Below are 24,847 nucleotides of genomic sequence, written 5' to 3'. Positions count from 1 at the left end.
TATATCCCTGACTCCGTGACTCTAATAAACTGGGCATGATATGACATCAGAAATTTGAAATGTATGATGAAACCATTTACACCTGCCTGAGATACACGTGATGCCTTGTCCCATTTCAAGGACCACGTACACTCAAGCGCAGATACAATAGACTGTTTTTTGCTCAAGATTCCTGCATCTGCAAAGTGCTGGAGGAACTCAGCCGGTCAAGCAACACCTATCGAGTGAAAAGGACAGTCAGAGTTTCAGGGCAGAACTTTCTTCAATCTGTCCTTTCCCCTCCACAGATGATGCCTGGTCTGCTGAGCACCTCCAGAAAATTGTTGTTTACATTACATTGGACTATTTTCATGTCTAGTAGGTGTACGTACAGCTTGGAATCCGGATAAAGTGACTGGAGTCAAGTCCTGCAGGTGAGGGAAGCTAACATCAATGCTTCTAACAAATGCTGGTGGATTAGCAAAGATGCATTCGGCATCTCCATTTGATCTTCTAAACAATGGATTCATTCAAATGGATCAACCATATTGATCTGCCACTGACAATAAGGTCAACGATTTCTCTTGGTGCTATAGGTTTGCAGAATTGACACCCAGTGAGGCTAAATAGCAAATCAGATACTAGGTGAATTTAAGGAGTATTTGTAGGTGGTTTCCATGTGCCTGCTATCTTTGACCTTGCTGGTAATTATTGCTGATGGAGGAGTGGTTGGTGAAGTCTGGATGAATTGCTGGATGGCAAATATTGTAGCCGTCACTGGCAGATTGACTGAGTGCTTATAAAATAAAATGATGGCATGTTAGGAGTTGTGGGTGGGGTTTCATCAAGCAGTATTGGTTGTTGTTGGGTTTCTGAGTGCTGTCAGACCTGTATGAATCCAGGCACGGGCAGTGTGTTCCATCCTATATCTGACTTGAGTCATAGAGAGTGACACAGTGTGGAAACAGGCCCTCAGCCCAACTTGCCCATACCGGCCAACATGTCCCAGCTACACTCGTCCCACCTGCCTGCGTTTGTTCCATATCCCTCCAATCATGCACCTGTCTAACTGAGTTTCGAAGATCTCAGGTGATGATTCACTTGCAACATGCTACTGAGCTTCTCTTTTGATTTTGTAATAAGGTATTTGTGGCTGGTTTTGTTGTGTTTCTGATCAGAGTTTTTCCCCAGATCCAGACAGTTGATGCTGGGCTGCAGGTTTGCTATGAATGATAGATTATTGTTGGAGACGGCCATTAACTAGTGCTTACCAGTCCATACTTGAACATTGTCCAGGCATAACTGCACTCAGGTACAGTAATTTCATATTAAAAATAGACACAGTGCTGGAGTAACTCAGCGAGTTAGGCAGCATCTCTGGAGAACATGGATAAGTGACATTTCAGGTCAAGTCTCTTTGTCAGACAAATTTCAGTCCAAAGAAGAGTCCCAACCCAAAATGTCATCTATACATGTTCCCCAGGTATGCTGCCTGACCCACTGAGTTACTCCAGCATTGTATCATTGCTTTGAAAACCACCATCTGCAGTTCATTGTTTGTACAGCTATTTCATTACCCAAGTTGCGGATGGGTAAAAACTGGTGAAAGACGTGTTTGGAACCTGTCACTATGGATGACTAATATTAGGAGTAGACAGAGTCTTGTAGAAAAGGTAAAATGAGTCATTTACAAAGGATTGGGCAGTGCAAGACAAGGGACTAAATCTCTATTATTAACTTCCTTCATTATGGATTTGGCTTTTTATGGCATGATTAAGGAGCTTGGCCTAGAAATTAGTTCAAACCACTCTGGTCAGAGGATGGGGTGCCAGTGCATGCCAAAGTCGTATATAATTTGTCTTAGTTCAGTATTGCGAAATATTATGCATTTTTCGGGGTTTTACAATAAAAATCTCTAATTTTAAATTAGATTATTCTTCTCCTTAGCAAATTTATTTTCTTCCCTTTGGAAAGGGGCAACATTCCTCTACATTGAGATTTAAATCCCATGGTTTTTACTCACAGAACAACTTGCCTTTGCAACTGCTTAAACCCTCAAAACTGTGCTATTCAAAGGGACAAAACCCAAATCGGCATTCTACAAACTGCAACTGCGAACATCATTTCTTGGGTACATGAACTGCTTTGCCTATGGGAGCCACAGGTCATGGTCCTGCTCAAGCTCAGTCTCCCAGCCTGGGATTCATTGCAGTCTGTTGGCCATCTGTGCCTCATCTTTGTTTGTTGCTCACTGCTACATTAATGAGCTCACTCAAATACCACTTGACGGGGAGAAGCTGTTCACCCATCTTCTCCTTCAGCCAGGAGCAGGTAGAGGAGGCAGGAGCATTGCTGGCTTCCCCAATGTACAGGCATTTGCGAGTGTGAGGGCTTTATGATACAATAGAACTTTATTTATCCCAGGAGGGAAATTGATCTGCCAACAGTCATGAAAACACAAGATACATGAAACATGAAATTAATGTGACAAGTGGAAAGGATTGAGGAAGTGCAAAGATTTGGGGGGGGAGGATTAGGTTAGTTAATCTAGTGAGATCGGATTCTGAAGAATTTGCCAAGGCTGGAGAATTAAGGTTGGGGTGGGGAGAAGGAGAAACCTGGCACAACTGCTGTTGCTTTGGAATAGCGGAGTCAGAGGATTTATTTAATTAAGTGTATAAATTGAGACCTGCATAGTTTGAACAGGAAGGAGTCATTTTTTATGGCATAGGAATTCATGATTAGCATAAAAGATTAAAGGGGGCATCTGGAATTCACAGATTGAATTAGAAACCCTCATAGCATTTAAAGTACCCAGAAGAACAGTTGCAACATTGAACAGGAACTTGCCCGTCAGGTCATTATGTCTGTGCCAAACATGCTGCAAAGTTAAACTGATCTCATGTATCTGTACATGATCCATATCCCTCCATTCCTTGCACTTTCAGATGCCTATCTAAAAGCCTCTGAAAAGTTGCTCTTGTATCTGCATCCACCAGTATCTGATGTATTCTAATCTACAAAGCTATAAACTTAGGGATGAGGCTCAAACACTCAAATGGCAGCTTCTTGGGTTACGGAATTTCAATACTTTTATGATTGGTCCAGACCAGTCACAGGAATAGAATTCATTCAGAGATTTCATCCTTTAATTAAGAAGCTTCTTTAAATGCTTTACTAATTCAGTAACAACCCTGAGGCAATCTATAACTTGGGTTTTTTTTAAAGAGGAATAGCAAACATTCCTCTCTCAACCAACACACTCTGTGCAATGATGACTCATTTTGTTCCATTTATAGAAATACCATAATTGCAACAGCATTCTGCAATTGAAGTATTGGCTTAAGACAATTGAATATTTTAATATGACTTATTAGATACTTTTCATTACCCACAAAGTAAAGACTTTCCAGTTGGCGAGAAAATGGGTGTGACATATGACTTATGGATGGTGAATAATCTATCAATTTCCCATGTAATATCACATTTTCATGAGTTACAGTTCATTGAACTGAAATCAGGTCCTAATGATGCATTTTGACACTAGTTGTAAATGCCATTGGTGTGTTCCATTAATTAATTAACTGCATACAACACAAGCTCAAGGAGCCATTTTGCGTGACAAAAAAAATACAGCACTGGAACAGGCCATTCGGCTCACACGTTCAGGCCAAACAAGATGCCGTTAAACTAAACTCTGCCTGTATGTGTGGCATGTTTGAAAAAGCTTCTGGTAAGATTCGTAGCAGTGTTTAGTTAATTTGTTGATGACACTCAAATTGATTGTATAGTAAACAGTCAAGAAGGTGATCTAAGAATACTACAGGATTTTGATCAATTGGGTCGATGGGAAGAGGAATGGACGATGGAGATTAATTCAGATAAATGCGATGTTCATAATGTCATAGGGTCACATAGCGTGGAAACTCACCCTGCGGTCCAAGCTACCCATGCCGACCAAGATACCCACCTATGCTACTTGTGCAATGATACTCCATTATTCCGTAAACCTTTCCTCCATTATACAGGGTAGCAGACAATCATCAATAATGGACACCACCACCCACCCGCCCTATGGTTCACTATGGCAAGGGTTTACTGTACAGGCTAGAGGTTTACCTTTAAGCTCCCTTCATTTCTTCAGTAATCTTTCTTTATTAATATTTATTCTTTTTAACTTTCTGATCCTCATTAAACATCTGGCTTATCACAATTCCCAGTATATTCTTAGCATCTTCAACTGTGAAGATAGGATCAAAGTATTTGTTTTATATCTTGCCCAGAATTCTAACTCCTATTGTTTAGTGATTAGCAATGTTCCAATAACCTCCACAGTCAAAGCATCCTCATCACATTGTGTTAATAGTCCACAGTGATAAAACATAGACATAGGATAGTACAGCACAGGAACTTCGGCCCACAATGCTTGTGCCAAACATGATGCCAAGTTAAACTGATCTAATCTGCCTGTACATGATCCATAACCCTTATTTCCTGCACTTACATATACCTATCTGAAAGCTTCTTAAAAGCCACCACATCCACCACCACCTCTGGCAAAACATTCCAGGCCTCCACTTCTCTGTGTAAAAAAATTTGTCCCGCACATCTGCATTAAACTTTCCCCTTCTCATCTTATAGCTCATCTCACCTCTAGTGTTGGACATTTCCACCCTGGGAAAAGGGTTCTGACTGTCTATCCTATCTACGTCTCCCATAATTGTATAAACTTCTATCAAATCTACCGTCAACCTCCAATGTTCCAGAGAAAACAATCCAAGTCTATCCAACCCTGTAGCTGAAATCCTCTAATCCAGGAAACATTCAGGTAAACCTCATCAGCACCAAAGCCTCCACATCTTTCCAGTAATGGGCGACCAGACCTGCGCGAAATACACCAAATGCAGCCCAACCAAACACTAAAGTCCTATAGAGCTGCATATAGTCTCTCTGTTCACCGTGTTGGGAGGAATTTGATATTTCCCTTTGTAAAGAATGTTTTGTTGCTCAATCACAGGGCAGTACCTGTATTAGTCACACTGACTCTGTAGCATTTTCCTGTTTTACATGCTGAGCTGAAACAATGAAACACCACCTCCCAATTCATGGAAACAACAAGCAGGGCAATCATATGAGTATTTAAGGGAAGGGCTTTTTGGATTGTAAACACGAATACATAATTTTATACAACGCCCAGCAACAAATAGTTGAGTGGCTTATTAGTCTGTTTTATGCTTCAGTGGAAAATATAAATATTAGCCATTCCCATTAATATCAATGAATTATGTATAGGTCTGCCGGCATTTTTCATCCACTTCCTTACAGCATAGTCCCTCTGCCAATACATGCAATTAACAAAAAATACTTAAAAGGAAATTTGTGGTAGTTTACTGAACTTCAGTGAGTGTGATCTACTTATTGATATGCATCTCACTGTTGTAATACAAAGATCCCCAAAAAGATTTCACCAATATTTATCACATATCATTAAAGCAATTCTATACATTGCCATTGATTATGCAAATTGTACATTGATGGTTATGGTAGGATTCTGTAAACTAGCTATCCTGGTATTTCTGAAACCAATGGTAACTGCCAAACAATGACATGCAGGTTACTTCTAAAGCTAAAACACTCAAAACACAACATGGACATTTGTTGTAATTATTACATGGTCTATGATTGGCAGCGTGGACTTTGGTCCTTATTGCAATGCTATTGCGGTCTAAATGCATTAGTGATGCAGCAAGTTTATTGAAGAGCAAATCATATTGCTGATGAGATAAATACTGCGTTATTTGCAAATACTGGAACAAGGGGGCACCTCAGCAACCGTGAAGTCTGGAGTCAGCCTGTATTCAGCTGCTGATCTGATCTGATCTGCATGCACTTTGAGACAACTGTTTTTATGCTCCCAATGGGAACTCAGTTTCTGGGAGTATTTTCTATGCGAATGATGTATGATATGGTTAAATCTGATATGGATATTTCAAGAACCTAGTCGTATTATGTAGCAAAGTATGACTTCTAACCTACATTATTTTTTCCACAGCAAAAATCTGCAGATGCTGTAAATTAGAAATAATAAATGCATACATGGTGGCTTTAAAACCCAGCAGTCAGGCAGCATTATTGGGGGGAGAAACCTCTAATGTTTATGGCTGATGACTCATTATTATCACAATTGGGAAACCAAGATTTCTGTCCAAGCCAGTCCCATTTGGCTACATTTGACCCAAATCCCACTATTCATGTACCTGTACAATGTCTTTTAGACACTGTAATCGTACCGACGTGAAGCTTCCTCAAGCAGCTAGTTCCATGTACCCACCACTCTCAGTTTTAAAATTCTGCTCCTCAGATCCATTTAAAATTTCCCCTCTTAACATAACTCCATTCCCTCTAGTTGCAGACTCCCTTACATTGGGGAAAAGGCCACGACCATCAGCTAATTTTTACACACCTTTGTAAGGTCGCCTCTCAGCCTTCTATGCTCTCGGTAAAAAATACCAGCCTATCCATGTTCTCCTTACAACTCAAATCCCCCCAGTCACAGTAACTTCCTCTAGCTTACTGACGTCTTCCTCATAGCTGAGTGATAAGACTGAGCACAATGCTCCAAGTGTGGTTTCACCAATGACTGTACACTTACAGTGTAACATCCCAACCCCTGTACTTGCTGCTCTGCCCGATGAAGGCAAATGGGGCAAATAGTCTCTTCATTTATCTGTGTCACCGCATCCAGGGAACTAATGTACCTGTACTCCTAGATGTCTCTGTCCCACAACATTTTCCAGGGACTTGACTGCGCAAGTCTTGCTGTGGTTTAGCTTGCCAAAATGCAACACCTCACATTTGTTAAAGTTAAATTCTATCTGCCACATTTCATCTAGATCCTGTTGTAATCTTAGATAACCTTTGTGAGTGTCCACTTAGATAACTTTCTTCAGTGGCTACTGACATCAAATGTTGATGTCATGGGGAAACTTAACTAACCACATTAACAATATTGTCCATATCGTTAATATAGATGACAAACAGTGGCCCCAGCACCAACACCTATGCTACTCCATGTGTCGTAGGTCTCCAATTTTAATAACAACCCTCCACTACCAACCCTTGTCTCCTTCTACCAAGACAATTTTATACCCAGTTGGCTATTTCACCTTCGATCTCCTGTGAGTTACCCAGACAGAATACACTCCATAAAATACATGTTATGTATTACAGAGTGCTGCACTATCTGAGATTCAGTCTTTAGATGAGATACTAAGCTTTGTCCAGTGTTTGTTCAAGAATACATAAAATATATAGACATGCTTGAGGAGCAAGGGAGGTTCTTGCGTAGTGTTCCTGCTAATAATTACTCTGCATTCAAAATCACAAGGAACATTTCTGTCACAAACATCATTGCTGTGCATAAATTGACTGCCAAATGTCCCTGTAATACAACTGGACTCTTTGGCAGTCACGAAAGCTCAATGTAAATGCAAAGTCATTCGTTACAGAGTGATGCTGTCATATCCTAATAGCAACCAACCTCAGAGAAACTGACTACTATTGGGAAAACATTGTGAATAACCAAGGAGTAGGAAGCACTTATCCTTTCCCCTTCAACACATAGACCAAATCGAACATCCAAGTTCTAATGCCCAGCACAGGAGGTATCTCAGTGGCTGAGTTTGTGGAGAGGTGCTCTCCACCAAAAAGCAAATGGATTTGCACCAGCATAATATCTTTGATCTGGATGTGGAGAGGATATTTCCAGTAATGGGCAGTCACAGAATAAAAGGAATAAAAGGATTGCCACAGATGGCTGTGGAGGCCAAAACATTTGGGTATTTTTAAAGCAGAGATTGATGGGATCGTAATTAGTTTAGTTTATTGTCATGTGTAACGAGGTAAAGTGAAAAGCTTTTTTTTGTGTTGTGTGCTACCGAGCCAGCGGAAAGACTATACGTTATTACAATGGAGCTGCCCACAGTGTACCGATACAGGTTAAAATAAGTAATGTTCTGTGCAAGATAAAGTCCAGTCAAGTTTAATTAAAGATAGTCCAAGGGTCTCCAATGAGGTCAATGGTAACTCAGGACCACTATCTTTGGTCTCAACCCGAAATGTCACCCATTCCTTCTTCCCAGAGATGCTGCCTGTCCCGCTGAGTTACTCCAGCATTTTGTGTCTATCTTCGATTTGAACCAGCATCTGCAGTTCTTTCCTATACATCGTTGGTGATGGCATGGTTCAGTTGCCTGACAACAGCTGGGAAGAAACTATCCCTGAATCTGGAGGTATACCCCATAGGCTACGGGGAAATGGCAGGAGAATTGGTTTGAAAGAGAAAAATAGATCAGCCACGATCAAATGGCCTAATTCTATTCCTATAACTTATGGTCTTATAGATAGATGAATGGAACTTCAATCCCAGTACACTTCTGGAAGCAGAGGGCGGCACCTGGAATCCCAAAGTTATGACTATTGCAAACGGTATGAAATGGACAGCAATGTGGCCACCTTTTCTGGATATTGATTTCTCTGCGGAAAGAGCCTTCTACGTTCTGTCAGGAGGAATTAATTCCCAGGGAGTGAAAGCGGTAGCCATAAGATGCCAGAAGTAATGAGAATCAGATTTGGTGTGAAGCATCAAATATAGATTTTGCCTCCATTCCCTACTTCAATCTGAATTCAAACAGGAAATGCATTACTCCAATTTAATTTGCTTAGTGTGTACCTGTGAATATGTGGATTATTGTGAAGTACATGACCTACCTATGTTAAGCTCTCTTGAAATAGATCTGTGACTTACCTGTGATGGGGACTCCCATTTCTGTAAGAATTCCTCTCTTGCTTTCTCTAAGTAATCTTTCACTGCAATAAAAGAACAAAAATATTTCACTTTGTTCAAATGTCATAATCGCACAGCTGCTGGCCTTCAGGATCAATCATTTAAGAGCAGATTCTAATAAATCAGGTTGATAATTACAAGGAATTGGCAGAATATTTTTTTGTTAAGAACCCACATATAGTCTTAGTCCCAGATTGAATTAATGTGGCTCTGGCAAAGAATGACTTAAAACAACCAAAACAGATCACTGTTGGTGAACCATAAGAAAAGTGGCAGACTATGGTAGTAATTCAATGCATTGACCGAGTGATTATATTTCCCCAAGTAAATTGCACCAGTGGATTAAAGCAACAGCTTGGAATAGGAATAATAATCTTCACCCTTTGTGCTATTCTGGAATAGATCAAACTACAGAAGCACTCATGCCCCCTGGTTGAACATGGTTGCACATGCAACAGTTTTGGCACCAATTTGAAGGATCCTGCCATGACAACATTTAAAGTATGGAGATACTGTATGGAAACAGGCTCATCAGCCCACCGAGTCCACTTCGACCATCGATCACCCATTCACATAGTTCTATGATAAATAAACACAAGTGCTGGAGTAATTCAGCGGCTCAGGCAGCATCTCTGGAGAAAAAGTAAGGGTGACGTTTCAGGTCGGAACCCTTCTTCACACTGGTTCTATGTTACACACTAGAGGGAATTGACAGAGTCCTATTGATCCATGGACACTCAGACCTTTGGGATGTGCGAGGAAACCGGATCACCCAGAGGAAACCCATGTGGTCACAGGGAGAATGTGTAAAGTCCGCACAGACAGCACCCACGGTCAGGATCAAACCTGGGTCTCTGACGTTGTGAGGCAGCAGCTCTGGTAGCTGCACCATTGAGTGGTGACATTCTGGGAGCTGGCTTCTCCTTTAATTGCCTATTACCATTCATGGCTTGATCTGGCAGTATTGCATGGCTTTGATCTGATGTGTTGGGTGTGCAATTCCTTGGCTCTGGCTGTTGAATGACATCAACGACACCAATGCATCACCGGTTCCTCACTCCCCTCCATTGAGTCTGTCCAAAGCAAGCGATGTCTGCGAAGGGTGCTCACATCGTCAAGGACTGCTCTCACCCCAACCACAGACTGTTTACCCTCCTACCATCCGGGAGGCGCTACAGGTCTCTCCATTGCTGGACCAGCAGGTCCAGGAACAGCTTCTTCCCTGCGGCTGTTACATTACTCAACACTGTACCTCGGTGATTGCCATTCCTGCCCCCCCCCGGACACTCCTCCACCAGAAAAAAAATTGCACTATGACGACTGTATGCACGTAAATACATTTATTTATTGCTCATATTCTTTGTCGCTCTTCTAGGGAGATGCTAACAGAATTTTGTTGTCTCTGTACTGTACACTGCACAATGAGAATAAAAGTTTGAATCTGAATCTGACTTGTCACACATATGATCTTTTGTTGCAGCTACACCAATATCATAGTTGAGGCCTAGTTAAGTGCTGGATCGTGTGAACAAGTTGTGAAGAAGTGTCTCCAATTATTCTTACCAATTACTACAGATGCACCAAAGAAAGCATCTTATTTGGATTCAGAACAGCTTGGTTTGGTAAACTGCTTTTCCCAAGATGGTGAGAAATTGCAGAGTTTGGTGAACTCTGCCCAGCCCATAAACCAAGCCTCAGCTTCATCAATATTTCACACTACCTTGGGAAAGCAGACAACATAATCAAGGACCACTCACACCCAGAGGTCATTCTCTTTTCTCCCTTCTCCTGTTGGGCAAAGATTACAAAAGCTTGAAAGCATGTACCAACAGCTTCAAGAGAGCCTCTTCACCATTGTAATCACACTCTTCAATGAACCACTCAGATGCCAAGAATGAATTCCTGATCTTCCAATCTACCTTGTAGTGACTTTTGCATTTGTATTCATTTGCACTAATCTTGGTTAATATGCACAAATATTCTCATTTTTAGAACAGGTTATATCTCCAACGCTCATTGGTCCATACTTAAGCTGATAATATTTTTGTTCCCAAATCAGATGGTGATTAGTTCAAGTCCCATTAAATTTTGAACCTAGATGGTACAACAGTGAGATGTTGTTGTTTTGTCAGATACCTTGATGAGATTACTTTTCCAAACCACTGACTTAGTTGCTAATAAAAACCATAGTCAAATATTGAAATGTTGGTGAGTAGGGAACAAACTGAGCTGTCAAGAAAGCAGGCACAAAATTGGAAATCTACAATCAAGACATCCAGCAGGATCTATCAATGACGACTTATTTATTCCCACCATAAGCTTTCATTGAATTTGAAAACTCAAATTCTCAGCATCCAAACCTTTAGGAGATACCACTACTTAGACACGGTTACTGCCAAAGGAATTAATAAGGGGGGTGCTGTTTTGTCTAGCACTAGAGACTCACATGAGGGACTTGTGTGTCAGTACAAAGGGTCTGCCATTGGGAATTGGTTGAAAATAGTTTTTAATGCCAAAGTTGTAAATATTTAAGATTCCCTACTCTAGGACAGTTGGTGTCTGTTGATTCTCAATAATCGAGGAATTGGCTGAGATTGATAGACATGGACAGAAAGGGAGTCAGATAATCAGGGGGTGTGGCCCCAATGTGGACTTTAGGCACAAGATCATTAATGATTTTATGCATGCAAGAAAGAAGATACATGAGTATTAAATCCCACCCTTACTTCAATCCTTAATTTAATGTTGTCCTCCACCCAATAGTTAGTGTTAACTTTCTTTCAAGAGCCACAGGTACTGCTAGATTATAGCCACATCAGGTTTCGTAAAACAACAAACACTTCTTCAATACCACGCATCACAGAATAGAATGAACAACCGTCATTTGTATAGCACCTTTAAAGTATGAAGTGTGTAGAAACACACAAATAATCACATCTCCCTCCACTGCTGCAGAGCTCAGATGCAGCAGGAGTGGGATTGAATATGCAGGCTAGGAAGAGAATATTTCCTCTATTGCAGATGGCCTTCTAAAGCAGCAGCTTTTGAGCAGTGTGCAATGTGTATTCAGTAAAGCAAGAGGGGTCACAATGACAACTATGGCACATCACTAGAGAGGTCATTGCACATCTAAAATTAGAACACTTGAACTGAAATGCATCCAAAAGCTTTGACTCAGTAAACAGTTCCCAGCACACAGTGACAGAAGACATTAAAAGTCTACAGATCTCACAACACCCACTCGGGAATTAACACAAACCTGGGAAAGCAGCCAGCACAATGATTGCAAGCAGCATTGTGTTCATTAAATAGGCCAGTCATGTACTTTCAAGGAAAAGCAAGTGCATCGCACATTTTCAGGGTAAGCTGATATTTGGGTACAAAGAAAATATTCCCATTCTACTTCCCAGAAATACACCTTCCTTCAGAGTATTGAAGTCAGGACTATCCAAGGAAGCAAGTTCCTCAAATCAGGTAGTGATGCTGGGGCTTACACTGTACACAAGATTTCCAATTAGCTAACAGATTTCATATGTTGTAAGTCTTTGGCAACATAAAAAGGGCAACACTTATGGGTGGGCGGAATGGGATGGGAACCAAAAGGGAGAGAAATCTAAAGAGGGTGGATGATTTTGTAAGATGAAGGGATCTGGGTAGATGGTTTTAGCTGAATGGGTGAGCACAAATGATATAGAAGAGGAGTGAGAGAAGTAAAGGGTTGATGGGAGAGAGCAGGCCTGAGAGAGAGTGGACCGACCACGAGTTGAGTAATTTGAGGGGAAATCTCATTGAAACCTACGTATAATGAAAGGCCAAGGCAGGACGGACGTGGAAAAGATGTTTCCCATGATGGAAAAGTCTAGAACTAGAGGGCACAGCCACAGAATAAAAGGATGTCCCTTGAAAATGGAGATGAAAAGGAATTTCTTTAGCCAGAATGTGGTGAAGCCGTGGAATTCATTGCCACAGACGGCAGTGTCATTCATGAACTATCTTTCACTCCAGTTCACTCAATGTGATTGTCGTACTTTTTGATTGAAAGATATGGCAATGGAAATAAGCCCTGTGGCTCACAGAGACCACGCTGGCCATCGATTGCCTGTTCACAACAGTTCTATGTTAGCTCACCTTCACACATACTCCCTACACATCGGGGGGCGATTTGCAGACGTCAATTAACATATAAACCCACGCGATGTTTGAGAGATGTGGGAGAAAACCGCAGCACCCGGAGGAAACCCATGTGGTCCCAGAAAGTTCATGCAAATTCCACACAGACAGCACCCGAGGTCAGAATTAAACCAGGGTACTGTGAGGCAGCAGCTCTATCAGCTGTTATACTACAACGTAATGATTAATATAATCAATGTTTAGGGCATGGATTATTCTATCTTGAGAAGAATTTCATTTTATATTTCATTTGATTCTCCTTTCTACAGTGTGTTTGCTTTTTTGTTTCCAGTCCTATGAAACGGGAAGTAAAAGCATTCCCCGCGCTACCACTGAAGGTGGAACCATGCTGTTGGGTTCTGCTCTACAAACATTGCATAACTTATCTTTTTTTAATAGTTAAGCCACAGGAGAAAAGTGATGGCTGTGCTACAGAGCAGAAGATAGTCGCAAAACAGCAAGGACCGGGGATTATGGAGATTCAACCACAATTGAACTTCTCTGCTCACTCCCCTGAGACGTCTCCCAGAAGCAAATCCTAGCCCCATTTTGATGTTTCTACAAAGTACTTTGTGAAATTTCCTGGCCCTCCCATTTTCAACTGCAAATATGCATGAAATAGATATATCAGCTGCTGTTATAAACACTGAGTACACATCGCAAGACAATTCTGGCATTGCTGCCAGCTGGTAGTCAGCAGCACTAGCAAGGCACTAAGTGCAATTTAAATGCAACCTTACTGGGAAGGTAGGAGCATTCACCAGAGAAAATGGGACTGAGGTATCTGGTTAGAGGGAAAATGTACAGAATGAAAAGGCAGCATCATTATTAATTCTGGTCGTGAAAGATGATGACAGTTTAATTTAGTTTAGTTAATTATTGTCACGTGTACCGAGGTACAGTGAAAAGCTTTTGTTTGCGTGCTATCCAGTCAAAGAAAACACCATACATGAATACAATCAAGCCGTCCACAGTGCACAGAAAGTGGATAAAGGTTATAACATTTAAGGAAAGGTATAATATTGAAGTGCGAGAAGGTCCGATTAAAGATAGCTCAAAGGTCTCCCATGAGGTTGGTGGGAGGTCAGGGCTGCACTCGAGCTGATAAGAGGACCATTCAATTGCCTGATAACATCTGAATGGGCCAGTCACATGCGAGTGTCAATGTTAAGGCTGAAACATTAACACCCATTATATATTTCATATTTCCTTACAACATGGCGACCATTCAGCCCATCAATTTTATACTGTGGCTCACAGAGGAATCTCATTCCCCCGCCTATTTTCCCTGCAACCCATTCTATCCATATTCTGTCAAATCTACTGTTTTTGGGAGGTGGGAGGAAATCAGAATACCCAGAGAAAACCTGGGAGAATGTGCAAATTCCATACCGTCAGCACCAAGGGCCAGGGTTGAATCAAGGTAGCTGGTGCCAAATAGCGCCTCAGGACTGTGAGACCCTACATTCAGCCAGAGAGACCAAAGGGATGACCAGTCTTGGCTGACTTGAAACCCATCGTCACAGAATCCCATCATCAGCCAATTTGATTTATTCCAAGTGGTACCAAGAGATTGTTGAGGACATTGCATACAGCATGACTACAGACAGGATAATCAGATCTGAAGACCTGGATTCCATAACCAGATAAGCCCCCGTACAGTTATAACACTGGCATGTATATGACAAGTTGAAAATAGCTTTGGGCGGAACATTTTGCTTTGTGGTATAACCGTATCTATCACTAGTTTCCGATTTCTGCCATCTCACGACCCATTGTATATCTCAGAAAGCTCCAGACCATCATACATCTCAGATGATTTCTGTTATTTCCATGGTGCCAGAACCTTAGAAACCACCACACGATTCAGTTATATCTGACTAAACTGGTATGAACGTTGAATTCTCCAATTATAGGTAACTTATAAACTCCTCCCTCTTGGACTCACTCCATCTCTAGCCAACCCTCTTGCCTGGTCATCTCTTGCCGGCTCCCATTTGTCCTGTTTTTTCCCCGCTTCCAATGCAACCTCCCCCCCCCCCCCCCACTACAATCAGTCTGAAGAAGGGTCCCAAACTAAAATGTTACCATTCCATTTTCCTCCCGAGATGCTGCCCGACCAGCTGAGTTACTCCAGCACTTTGTGTCTATCCTTCGTCTAGCTCTAACCTCTATTGGAGTATAAACAATAGGTACAAATTTTACGATATGTTTGGTGGTAAAGTAGAAGTGGTTAAGAATATTAATTTCTACTTGTCATCACCTTCAATGGTTTGTGAAACAAGGCCCAATACCGCAACACTGTATAGTAGCTGAAGGGACAATGGTACATTGACTGATTTTCAATGTCATCCAAACACAGGTAAATTCCTGAATAGATGAGGATGTTTAGGGCACTCTAAAGCCTATTCCTATAGTGCAAATGTGATACAGTCGGACTGTTACAACAGATGCCACTGAATTACTGGTACATAGGAGGTATACTGCATGGAAATGGGCCCTTTGGCCCAACCTATCCGTGGTGACCATGTTGCCTTACCAAGCTAGTCCCACTTGCCCATCTAGCGCCAAACCTTTCTTATCCATGTAAAACTTCAGCATCCATTACTCATTTTGGACAGCCTGAAACCAGGGAAGATATGATGTAAATACAAGGTTCTCTTCCCTGGGCCTTAATATCACTATGTGCATGTGCAATTGGACTGAAGCAAAACAACCTCTTACATGGCACTAGCTGCAATGGAGCAACATGCAGAGCACCAACTGCAACAGAACGACATGCATGGCATTGTAGCCCTTCTTGGTGATTCCTGACATGAGTTCCTGCAGCTGTTTGGCAAGGCATACAGTTAACCAAAAAATACATTTGCAATACCGAACTGAAAGATTCACAAGCTCATGAAACTCTCCCAGTAAATGTAGTATCCCTACACTATAATGTTGAGAATTGATTGCACTGGAAAGGCGATATTAAAAAGATTATTAAAGAAAGGGCATAAATATTTTACACCGTGGGAAATCAAGACAGAAGTACTCAGGCAATGAAGTTTATAGTTGAGCAACAATGATCTAAGAGGAACTAGTATGATGGTTGGTTATGACTTTTATAAAACAATGGGTGTTTATGACATTAAAAGAGATAATTAATGATCTTGCAAAACGTGAACATTCAGTGGTCAGTGAAGAAGATTACAATGTGTAGGAAGGAACTGCAAATGCTGGTTTAAACCGAAGATAGGCACAAAATGCTGCATTATAACTCAGTGGGACAGGCAGCATCTCTGGAGAGAAGGAATAGGTGACGTTTTGGGTCGAGACCCTTCTTCAGACTGACCTTCGTCAGATTACATTAATCTCCTTTGTCCTATTTTAAAGGTGCAATCCAAATTATCTGTACAAATACATATTGCAAGAGAGAGCTTCTTTATGCTGAAGCTCTCCAAAAATGGGCAACTTATTTTTGTTTTGGCAATGAGTAATTTTAGTAACAACATGGTTGCCGATGCCCTGCGGAATTGTTTTTCTATTTCTCATGTACGTAACTTGACCACTTGCAATGCTCTCCCATTCCACAAGTAATGCAGGACCGTTTCAAGCTTAAAGAAGTGGATACACAGAATATTTGTAAAAACCCAACCAGAATCTGAATGTTCAATTTACGAGTTCTAGAAAATCAAATTAAAAAAGTTTATGATAATCTGAATCCGTTATCAAGTGCCAGATTAATTCCCCTAGTAGTCCCCGAAACAGTCCTCTACTTGAATCTAGCCTGATATTTCACAGTACTTAGTTAGGGAGCATATAATCCGGTATGTCATCTTATTTTTAACATGCTGTAAAAAGCAAGATGCCACTGTTTCAATTATGTATAGTTGCGATCTTCGCAGCTTAATGGCATCCCTCCTGTAGCAGGGTGACCAAAAGTGAAACTCGCCAACGTCTTGTACAACCATAACATAAGATCCAATCTTTCATGTGCTTCTTAGACAACCTGCACTTATGCTTTGTTCAACAGTGTCAGAACAGATGACCAAATTGTAGCGGTTTCTGGGAGCTTGCTAGGCACAAGTTAGCTGCACCGTTTCATTCACAACTGAAAAGGAAGCTGCCCGCCCAAACACAAATAGATTGTGTGGCAACTGAGACTTGCCCACATAAAAGAAAGTTTGCAATTCAAAATAATTGAATATATCATGTTCCTAGAGCCAACTCGAGAGTCGTATCACATTGTAAGTACAAATTATTATTTCTTTGTTAACATCTTGGAGCAGCACAACTAGATGATAGAAAATAGAATCCTAGTGGAATGCAGCAGAGGAATAGAGCAACTAGCAGCAAATAATGGCTTCAACGTTAGAAGGCAAAAACACCACATTTCTGTATTCAGACGATGCGCACTGTATCACTCAACAGGAACATTCAACAAACTGACAAGTCAACAGGGAAGGTACAAGTGTGGGAGGGATAACATTATTTATTAAAATGATGATACCAGCACAGAGGATATAACTGATAAGACAGACCCCAAACAGGCTGGAGCTCTTCTAGATAGAAACAAGGAAAACAGTGGGATTTAAATTTACAAAAGGTTTTGCTCATAAATATTGAAAGAATATACGATTCCACACGGGAAAATCCAAAATGAAGTGTTTGAAATACAAGACAGTCAATACTAAATCTAATGTGGAATTTGGAAAAACTTCACGCTTGGTGATGTCGACCTTGCAAGCATGTGTGACTGATCTGAACAGCACAGATGAACTGGACAGGCACATGGATAGGAAAGCTTTAGTGGGATATGGGCCAAACGCAGGCAGGTGGTACTAGTGTAGGTGGGGCATCTTGACCGGCATGGTAAGTTGGGCCTTAGGGTCTCTTTCCATGCTGTACAGCCTTATTTCAGGTAAAGTCAAAGAATGTGAGTGATTAATGAACAGAAAACCATTTTGACGAGAGGATACATAAAGACTGAAAGAGAAGGTTCACTTGCAACATAACTGCCAACATAGACCAGATTCAGTGGATTGTTCATTCCTGTGCTGTAAGATATGTTGCCATGCTTGGACTAGTTACTGTTAGCTTAGTCTCTACCATTTCACGACTCTTTCCCAGAATCACTGTCTGTGGTCTTCCCATGATGGTACTCAACTGATAGAGAAGACTCTGCTGAGAGTCTCAGTCCGAAGAAGAATCACAACCTGAATTGTCACCTATTTCTTTTCTCCAGAAAGACCCAAATTTGCTTGGCTGTCCAAATGATGCGGCTTATGGATAGGTGATGTTTTGGGTCGGGACACCTCTTCAAATTCCATATGTGCAGCCTAGTAAATGCCATCAGAGACTGTGCATTGTAAATAGTGAGTCAGTATTGCTGCCCTCAATGCTGGGTGGCTGAAATGTCATGAACTGACTTTCAATATTGTTAAACCTCATTGGAAATTGCTGAGAAGTTTATACAAAGACAAAACACACGACTCTCTTGAGGCAACTACTTTGAGACCCAAAATAGATTATTCTGAATTGAGAGGTGAGAAATCTCAAGTTCACCAGGTTCAATTGAAGAGACCAGATAAACAGGTAAGGTTTTAAGAATCATGAAAATAATAGTGACCTTGGCACAAACAAGCCTTGCCTGGAATTCATAACTTGCCTGGAATTCAAGCCTTGCCTGGAATTCATAACTTCTCCCTGCAGAGAAGAAGCAGGAAGCATTGAAGCACAATGAAATGGGCCGAGCAGACAATTCCTTGCAGGGCAACCCAAAGCCACTGTTCATTGGAAATGCTCTGATTTTTCCTTGTTTTTAAGCACTTTATCAATGATCAAAATTGAAACTGCAGGAACTGCAGATTCTGGTTTACACCGAAGATAGACACAAAATGCTGGAGTAACTTAACGGGACAGGCAGCATCTCCCCTCAGCTAACAATGAACCATTCTCCATTTTCCTTGATTACTGTCCCATTTGATCTGTGTTTTCACACCTTACTCTTTACATATCTCCCTCTTCTCTGAACCTGTCTGAAGAAGGGTCTCAACCGGAAACCATGCCTTCTCTCCAGAGATGCTGCCTGCCCTGCTCAGTTACTTCAGCATTTTGTGTCTATCTTCAGTGTCAAAATTAAAACTGTTGTTTCATCAGCAACACTGCATTTCGGAATTCCTCTGAGTTAGTAACGGAAAGTTATACACAATTCTCCACACATTATACACAATTCTCCAAAACTGAGGATGTATCCAGATTAAAAGGTAATGAAGTATTGGATTTTGGAAAACAGGATCTAGAATAATAAATTCACACACATTTATTTGAAGTTAGATTTCCATGATCAAGAACATTAAAACAATGAAGATGGATTATTAATTGTCAAGAAGGGAGCAAAAAGAGAATGCAAACATGTTCTGAAGATCAAAAATAAAACAAATCTGAAATGAAAACAAAAATTGTTGGGAATATTCAGCAGAACAGACTGCAAAGTGAGAAAGAGTTAATGTTTTCGGTCAATGACCCTTTCCTCAGATACATACTTGCATGGAGTTCTTAGACCACAGAATGCTTTCTCACAGGCAGCAGGTCAGGCCAACATTCTTTGATTGCACTGCATTCTTTCCCAGAGTGAATTAGAAAAATATCCGAACCAGTGGTCGGGGAATGCAAAAGAAAGCATTTAGACATTATATTAAAAATCACTGAGTCAAGAGTGAAGATTGTTTAATTGAAATATGTACTGTGACCGGACCAATTAAATTTGGACTTGCTGTAGCTTTACAGCCACGTTAAATGAAACGACAAATATAGATTGTGGTTATGATCTGGATATCACTATCTATAAGAGTTATAGAAATAGAATGAGTTTTCAAAAGGGAACTAGCAGGGTATAGAGAAAGATGTGTAATCATCTCTACCGTATGACTGGTTTGATTGTAATCAGCTATAGTTTTTCCACTGAAAGCATGCAGCAAAGAAGCCTTTCACTGTACCTCTGTACACATGACAATAAACTAAGCTAAACAAAGAAATAATACTGCACAGGTTTGCTGTTTCCTGTACCATAAACAATAATAAGCACGCTACAAAAACAGCTTTTCACCATACCTCAGTTCACGCGACATTAAATTAAACCTAACTAGTAATAATCCAGTTTAGTTTCAGCCTTACATAAGCAAAAAAAATCACAGATGAAAAGCAAGTTATAATGTGCTCAGTATGTAGGTTTATAAAGTCAGCCATCTTGTGACAAAAGGCTTTAAATAATACGATTACTGGAACAAGTCTAGAAGCATTAATTTCTAACTTTGCACTAATACATGTAACTTCTATTGTCCATCTTCTCTGTAAATCCAGTTGGACAATTTTAATCTTCACCGGTGTAACTTTCCAAGCACAGTCTTGTATGACACCAGTGTCTTCACTGCGACTGGCTCTGATGCAGAGCCACTGGTTAGGGTCACAGCTTGGATGTGATTAGGAGGCAAGTGTAGGATGGAGATGAATTTATTTAGTGGCTGAACTGGAGCTCCTGGCTGCAGTGTCCATCATTGGTGCTGCCTTCCTGCATTTCTCTCCGAGTTGTCACGCATTGAAGATCATGTCCACTGTGTCACCAGATGGACAGAATTCACACTGCAATTTGTGGAACAGCAGGGAGGAGAGAACCTAGGATTGGTATCCTGTCCTCTGCTACATTTGCTAAGATGGTTGCAATTACTGGATCTTTTTGGTCCCTTGGTATGTACTCTTCTTCCCAGATGTGGACAATGAAATTGCGGAATCACAAATCACTGCTAATCACAAGGCCTCCTGACAATGTGGTGTTCTTTAATTGAGATACAGCTTTGGAGCATTTTGTTAGGAGTGGTAGCAAGGAATTTACCGCACGCTGTACCAATGTTTAAGGCGTTCATGAAGCACTCTGCTATTTGTCTGAGGGTGGTCTTGTCTTTCAAGCAGGGAGTGGAATAGCAGGGATCCTTTACTTGCATGTCAAGGCTTCGTCGGGTCTCTAAGGAAAAATATTCTGTGAAATACAAAGGTAATTCTGCCAAATTGTTATGCTAATAAAACTTACTTAAAGTGGTAGGAGAAGAGGAAATAATTTCTGAACAATATCCTGAAGTCTACTTATGTGGTAGTTGCACACAGGGTGCATTTCAGGGACAGCTATTAATGCTGTGAGCTTTAATGGGCAGACGTTGTGAAAATAATTGAAGTTATCTAAAGTATCTCTGTTTCTACCTCTAATCCTTTTCAAAAGTACCTAAACATCTCGCTTTAATCAAATTTTGGTCTTCCATGTAAGTAATTCATCTGATTCAGTGCTAAATTTTGTTTTACACTGTTCCAAAATGCCTTGTGCCTTTTTACTGCATTTATTGAAACTATCTAGTGCAACCTAATTGTTGAAATGACACAAGGTACTTGACAAAAGGAGCGAAGGAGAAATCCTGGAGAATTACTCCTTCGAGGGAGAGACAAGAAATATCGCTTCTTTCTACATCAAGATGCCATTCTCAGTACAAAAACAATTAATGGATCAATTGAAACAGGAGTTTCACATGCACAATCCTGTGACATTTCACACACCAATGCAGATGCAGCAGTTGTAGGGCTCAAAATGAATACATAGGAAGGAACTGCAGATGCTTGTTTCCCTTTCCCAAGACTCTCAGTCTGAAGAAGGGTCTCGACCTGAAACATCACCCATTCTTTCTCTCCAGAAATGCTGCCTGTCCCGCTGAGTTACTCCAACTTTTTGTGTCTATCTTGGGCTCAAAATTAAATCACTTTTATCCCTTGTACACGACGGTTGACACATTTGTGAAAAACAGTCGGAAGATATTATCGCTTTTGATTAGGGCCTTTATCCAGCTGGATCAGCATCGCCTGTTGAGGAACTGGTCAGAGAGCTCACCACTCCGGCTTTAGGATGAAATTTAAAAATCAGTGGCAATCATTAAACATTAGCCCAGCTGTGCCATGGTAAATAGCATGGGTTAATTCAGTCCATTATAAATTTGGAGAGCAACCTCTGTATCCTGTACTTTTGTAATGAAGCTTTTTCTATGTAAGCCTCTCGTCAATGATAATCTCTGAATGAGCCCTAAATTCAGAAAACAGCATCATGTCCACATTGACAGCTGGACTGATAATTCCGTCCAACTGTGGCAACAGTCAGCAGATCGTTTGGGAACATTAACGGCCAACATACGTGGGGTTCTATGGTAAAGCACAATGTTGCTTGCATGCAGCTCACATTATATCCAAAGTGAATCTCTCACTAGTCATAGTCTTACAGTGTGGAAAGGGGTGGGAGATTGCAACCTTCACGTGGTCCGCCCTGTTTCAACGAATGCAATCAACCTGGCGTGCACAATCAAATAATATCGAATAGAACAAGTTGTCCTACAACTTTAGGCTGTGCACGCCATATGCCAGAAGAAGAAGACAGTGTGGAAACTTCAGCCCAACTTGCCCACACCAGCCAACATGTCCCATCTACTCTAGTCCCACCTGCCTGCATTTAAGCCCATATCGCTCCAAACCTGACATTTCCATGTATCTGTCCAAATGTTTCTTAAACGTTGCGATGGTACCTGCCTCAACTACCTCCTCCGACAGCTTGTTCCATGCACCCACCACCCTTTGCGTGAAAAACGTTACCCCTCAAGTTGCTATTCTTATTTGGTGCTCCAAATGTTTTTTGATAAACAGGGATAGCTTCACAAAAAAAAGAATTAGGACAGTTAATACATGGAATGCCTGTCAGTGATGCCTAAATCCCATAAAACTGAATTGTATAAAAACCTAATCAACAGTGGATCACTGCAGCTTTCCCCAGAAAAGGCCCACAGAACCTTGAGCCTGACAAACCTGGAAGAGCATGAGGAACAATAATAACATATTTTTATGAAGTAAAACACCCCAATACTCATCATACGAGTGCTATCAACTCCAATCACCACAATTTACAAGAACAACCAATAACTCTGTCAAAGAGATAGGCTTTAAGGATTATATTGAAGGAAAATGAAGTAGAGAGGTTAAGTGTTTCAATTTATTCTTGATGTCTCAGAGATTATGGGGAGGAGGCAGGAGAATGGGGTTAGCCATGATAGGTCAGCCATGATTGAATGGCGGAATAGACTTGATGGGCTGAATGGCCTAATTCTACTACTATCACATGATCGTACGATATTCCAGAACTTCAGCTTCGCAGCTGAAGGCACAGCTACCAATGACAAAACAGTTAAAATCAGAGAAACCCAGAAAACCTTGAAGACTTCTGGTACTATAGATTGCAGAGACAAGGAGGTGTGAAGCCATCTGAAAAGAGAGATTGAGTGTTTTGAAACAAAATTACTGTTGAATCAGATATCAACTCAGTTCAAACACAATCACTGTGGTTCTAGGTACCAATGAAATGAAAGCTAAACTGAACTTGGTCAGGGATAAGGTCCAAACAGCAGAGATCTGGTGACATTAGCCTTACAGAGGGAAGAAAGAAGGGAACTATTAGGATTGCGCTGAAAAAAGTCCAGGCAAAAAGCATGCTGACAAACCAACCATTCAATGGATCCATCTCTCAAAATGTTACACCACTGCTCCACCCCAGAGCAACACACACACACACACACACACACACACACACACACACACACACACACACACACACACACACACACACACACACACACACACACACACACACACACACACACACACACACACACACACACACACACACACACACACACACACACACACACACACACACACACACACACACACACACACACACACACACACCTTTATGGTTTGGTTTTCAGCTTGGTGCTGCTGCTGAGAAGGTGTGGGATTCACTCACACCCAACCTCCGTACGATAAGCCATCTGTTAGCACTTGTTTAGTATTACAGTTCACAGAATAAATCCAAATGATACTCCTCCAAGAAAATCCTCCACACTGCGGATTGGATTATATAATCATTCTTCTAACTGTCATATCATCAGATAAAGGTCCTATACAGAAGCCTCAGAAAATCAATTTACTGAGTAACAGAAAGAAAAAGGGCAATGATAGGATAGATTCAAAGAGATTTCCAAAGGCGAAGGAACAAAAATGTAATTTTAGAGGCATTTTTAAAGTATAGAGAATGGTACTTTGAAGGTGAGGCTGTGGTGGAGTTTTTGAGGCGAGGTTGTGAGTAACTTAGGTAGACATAAATGCTGGAGAAACTCAGCGGGTGAGGCAGCATCTATGCAGCGAAGGAATAGGTGACGTTTCGGGTCGAGACCTTTCTTCTGAAGGAGGGTCTCGACCCGAAACATCACCTATTCCTTCACTCCATAGATGCTGCCTCACCCGCTGAGTTTCTCCAGCATTTCTGTCTCCATTTGATTTTTCCAGCAACTGCAGTTCTTTCTTAAACATTGTAAGTAGCTTAGTTTATTGGACCCTAATCTGTGGGGGCAGCAATGACCCATTAAGGAATACAGGAAAAGTTATTTTTCTTAATTCAGTTTTGTGGTCTAGGTCATGTGATAGGAGCAGAATTAGGCCATTTGGCCCATCGTTTACTGTGCCATTCAATCATGGTTGATCTATCTCTCCCTCCGAACCTCATTCTCCTGCCTTTTCCCCATAACCGACACCCGTACTAATCAAGTATCTATCTATCTCAGTCTAGGCAGGGAAGATTGGAAGTGGCAAAGGAAAATTAGAGGATATGTAACAAACAAATGGGAGTTGTTGGTGGACTAGGGGCTGGGCACAGGGGGTAGAGGGGGGGGGGGGGGAAAGAGTCGCAGTGAATACTTATTAATACAAGCTGCACAACCAATCTGCTTAATGAGG

At 41.1% G+C, this 24,847-nt stretch overlaps 1 protein-coding gene across 1 annotated transcript in view; it reads right to left on the bottom strand.

Annotated features, from left to right (window-relative positions):
• Positions 1-24,847, bottom strand: part of LOC129714364 (cAMP-dependent protein kinase catalytic subunit alpha-like) — a 99,346-nt gene that overhangs the window by 24,370 nt on the left and 50,129 nt on the right. The window contains 1 exon segment of the mRNA XM_055663914.1: positions 8,786-8,847. Within this exon segment, the coding sequence (XP_055519889.1) occupies positions 8,786-8,847 (62 nt within the window).

This window comes from Leucoraja erinacea, chromosome 39 (genome assembly GCF_028641065.1).
Source record: "Leucoraja erinacea ecotype New England chromosome 39, Leri_hhj_1, whole genome shotgun sequence".
Lineage (NCBI taxonomy): Eukaryota > Metazoa > Chordata > Chondrichthyes > Rajiformes > Rajidae > Leucoraja > Leucoraja erinaceus.
Note: the sequence above shows the minus strand (reverse complement) of the source record. Positions and strands in the feature narration are given on the sequence as shown.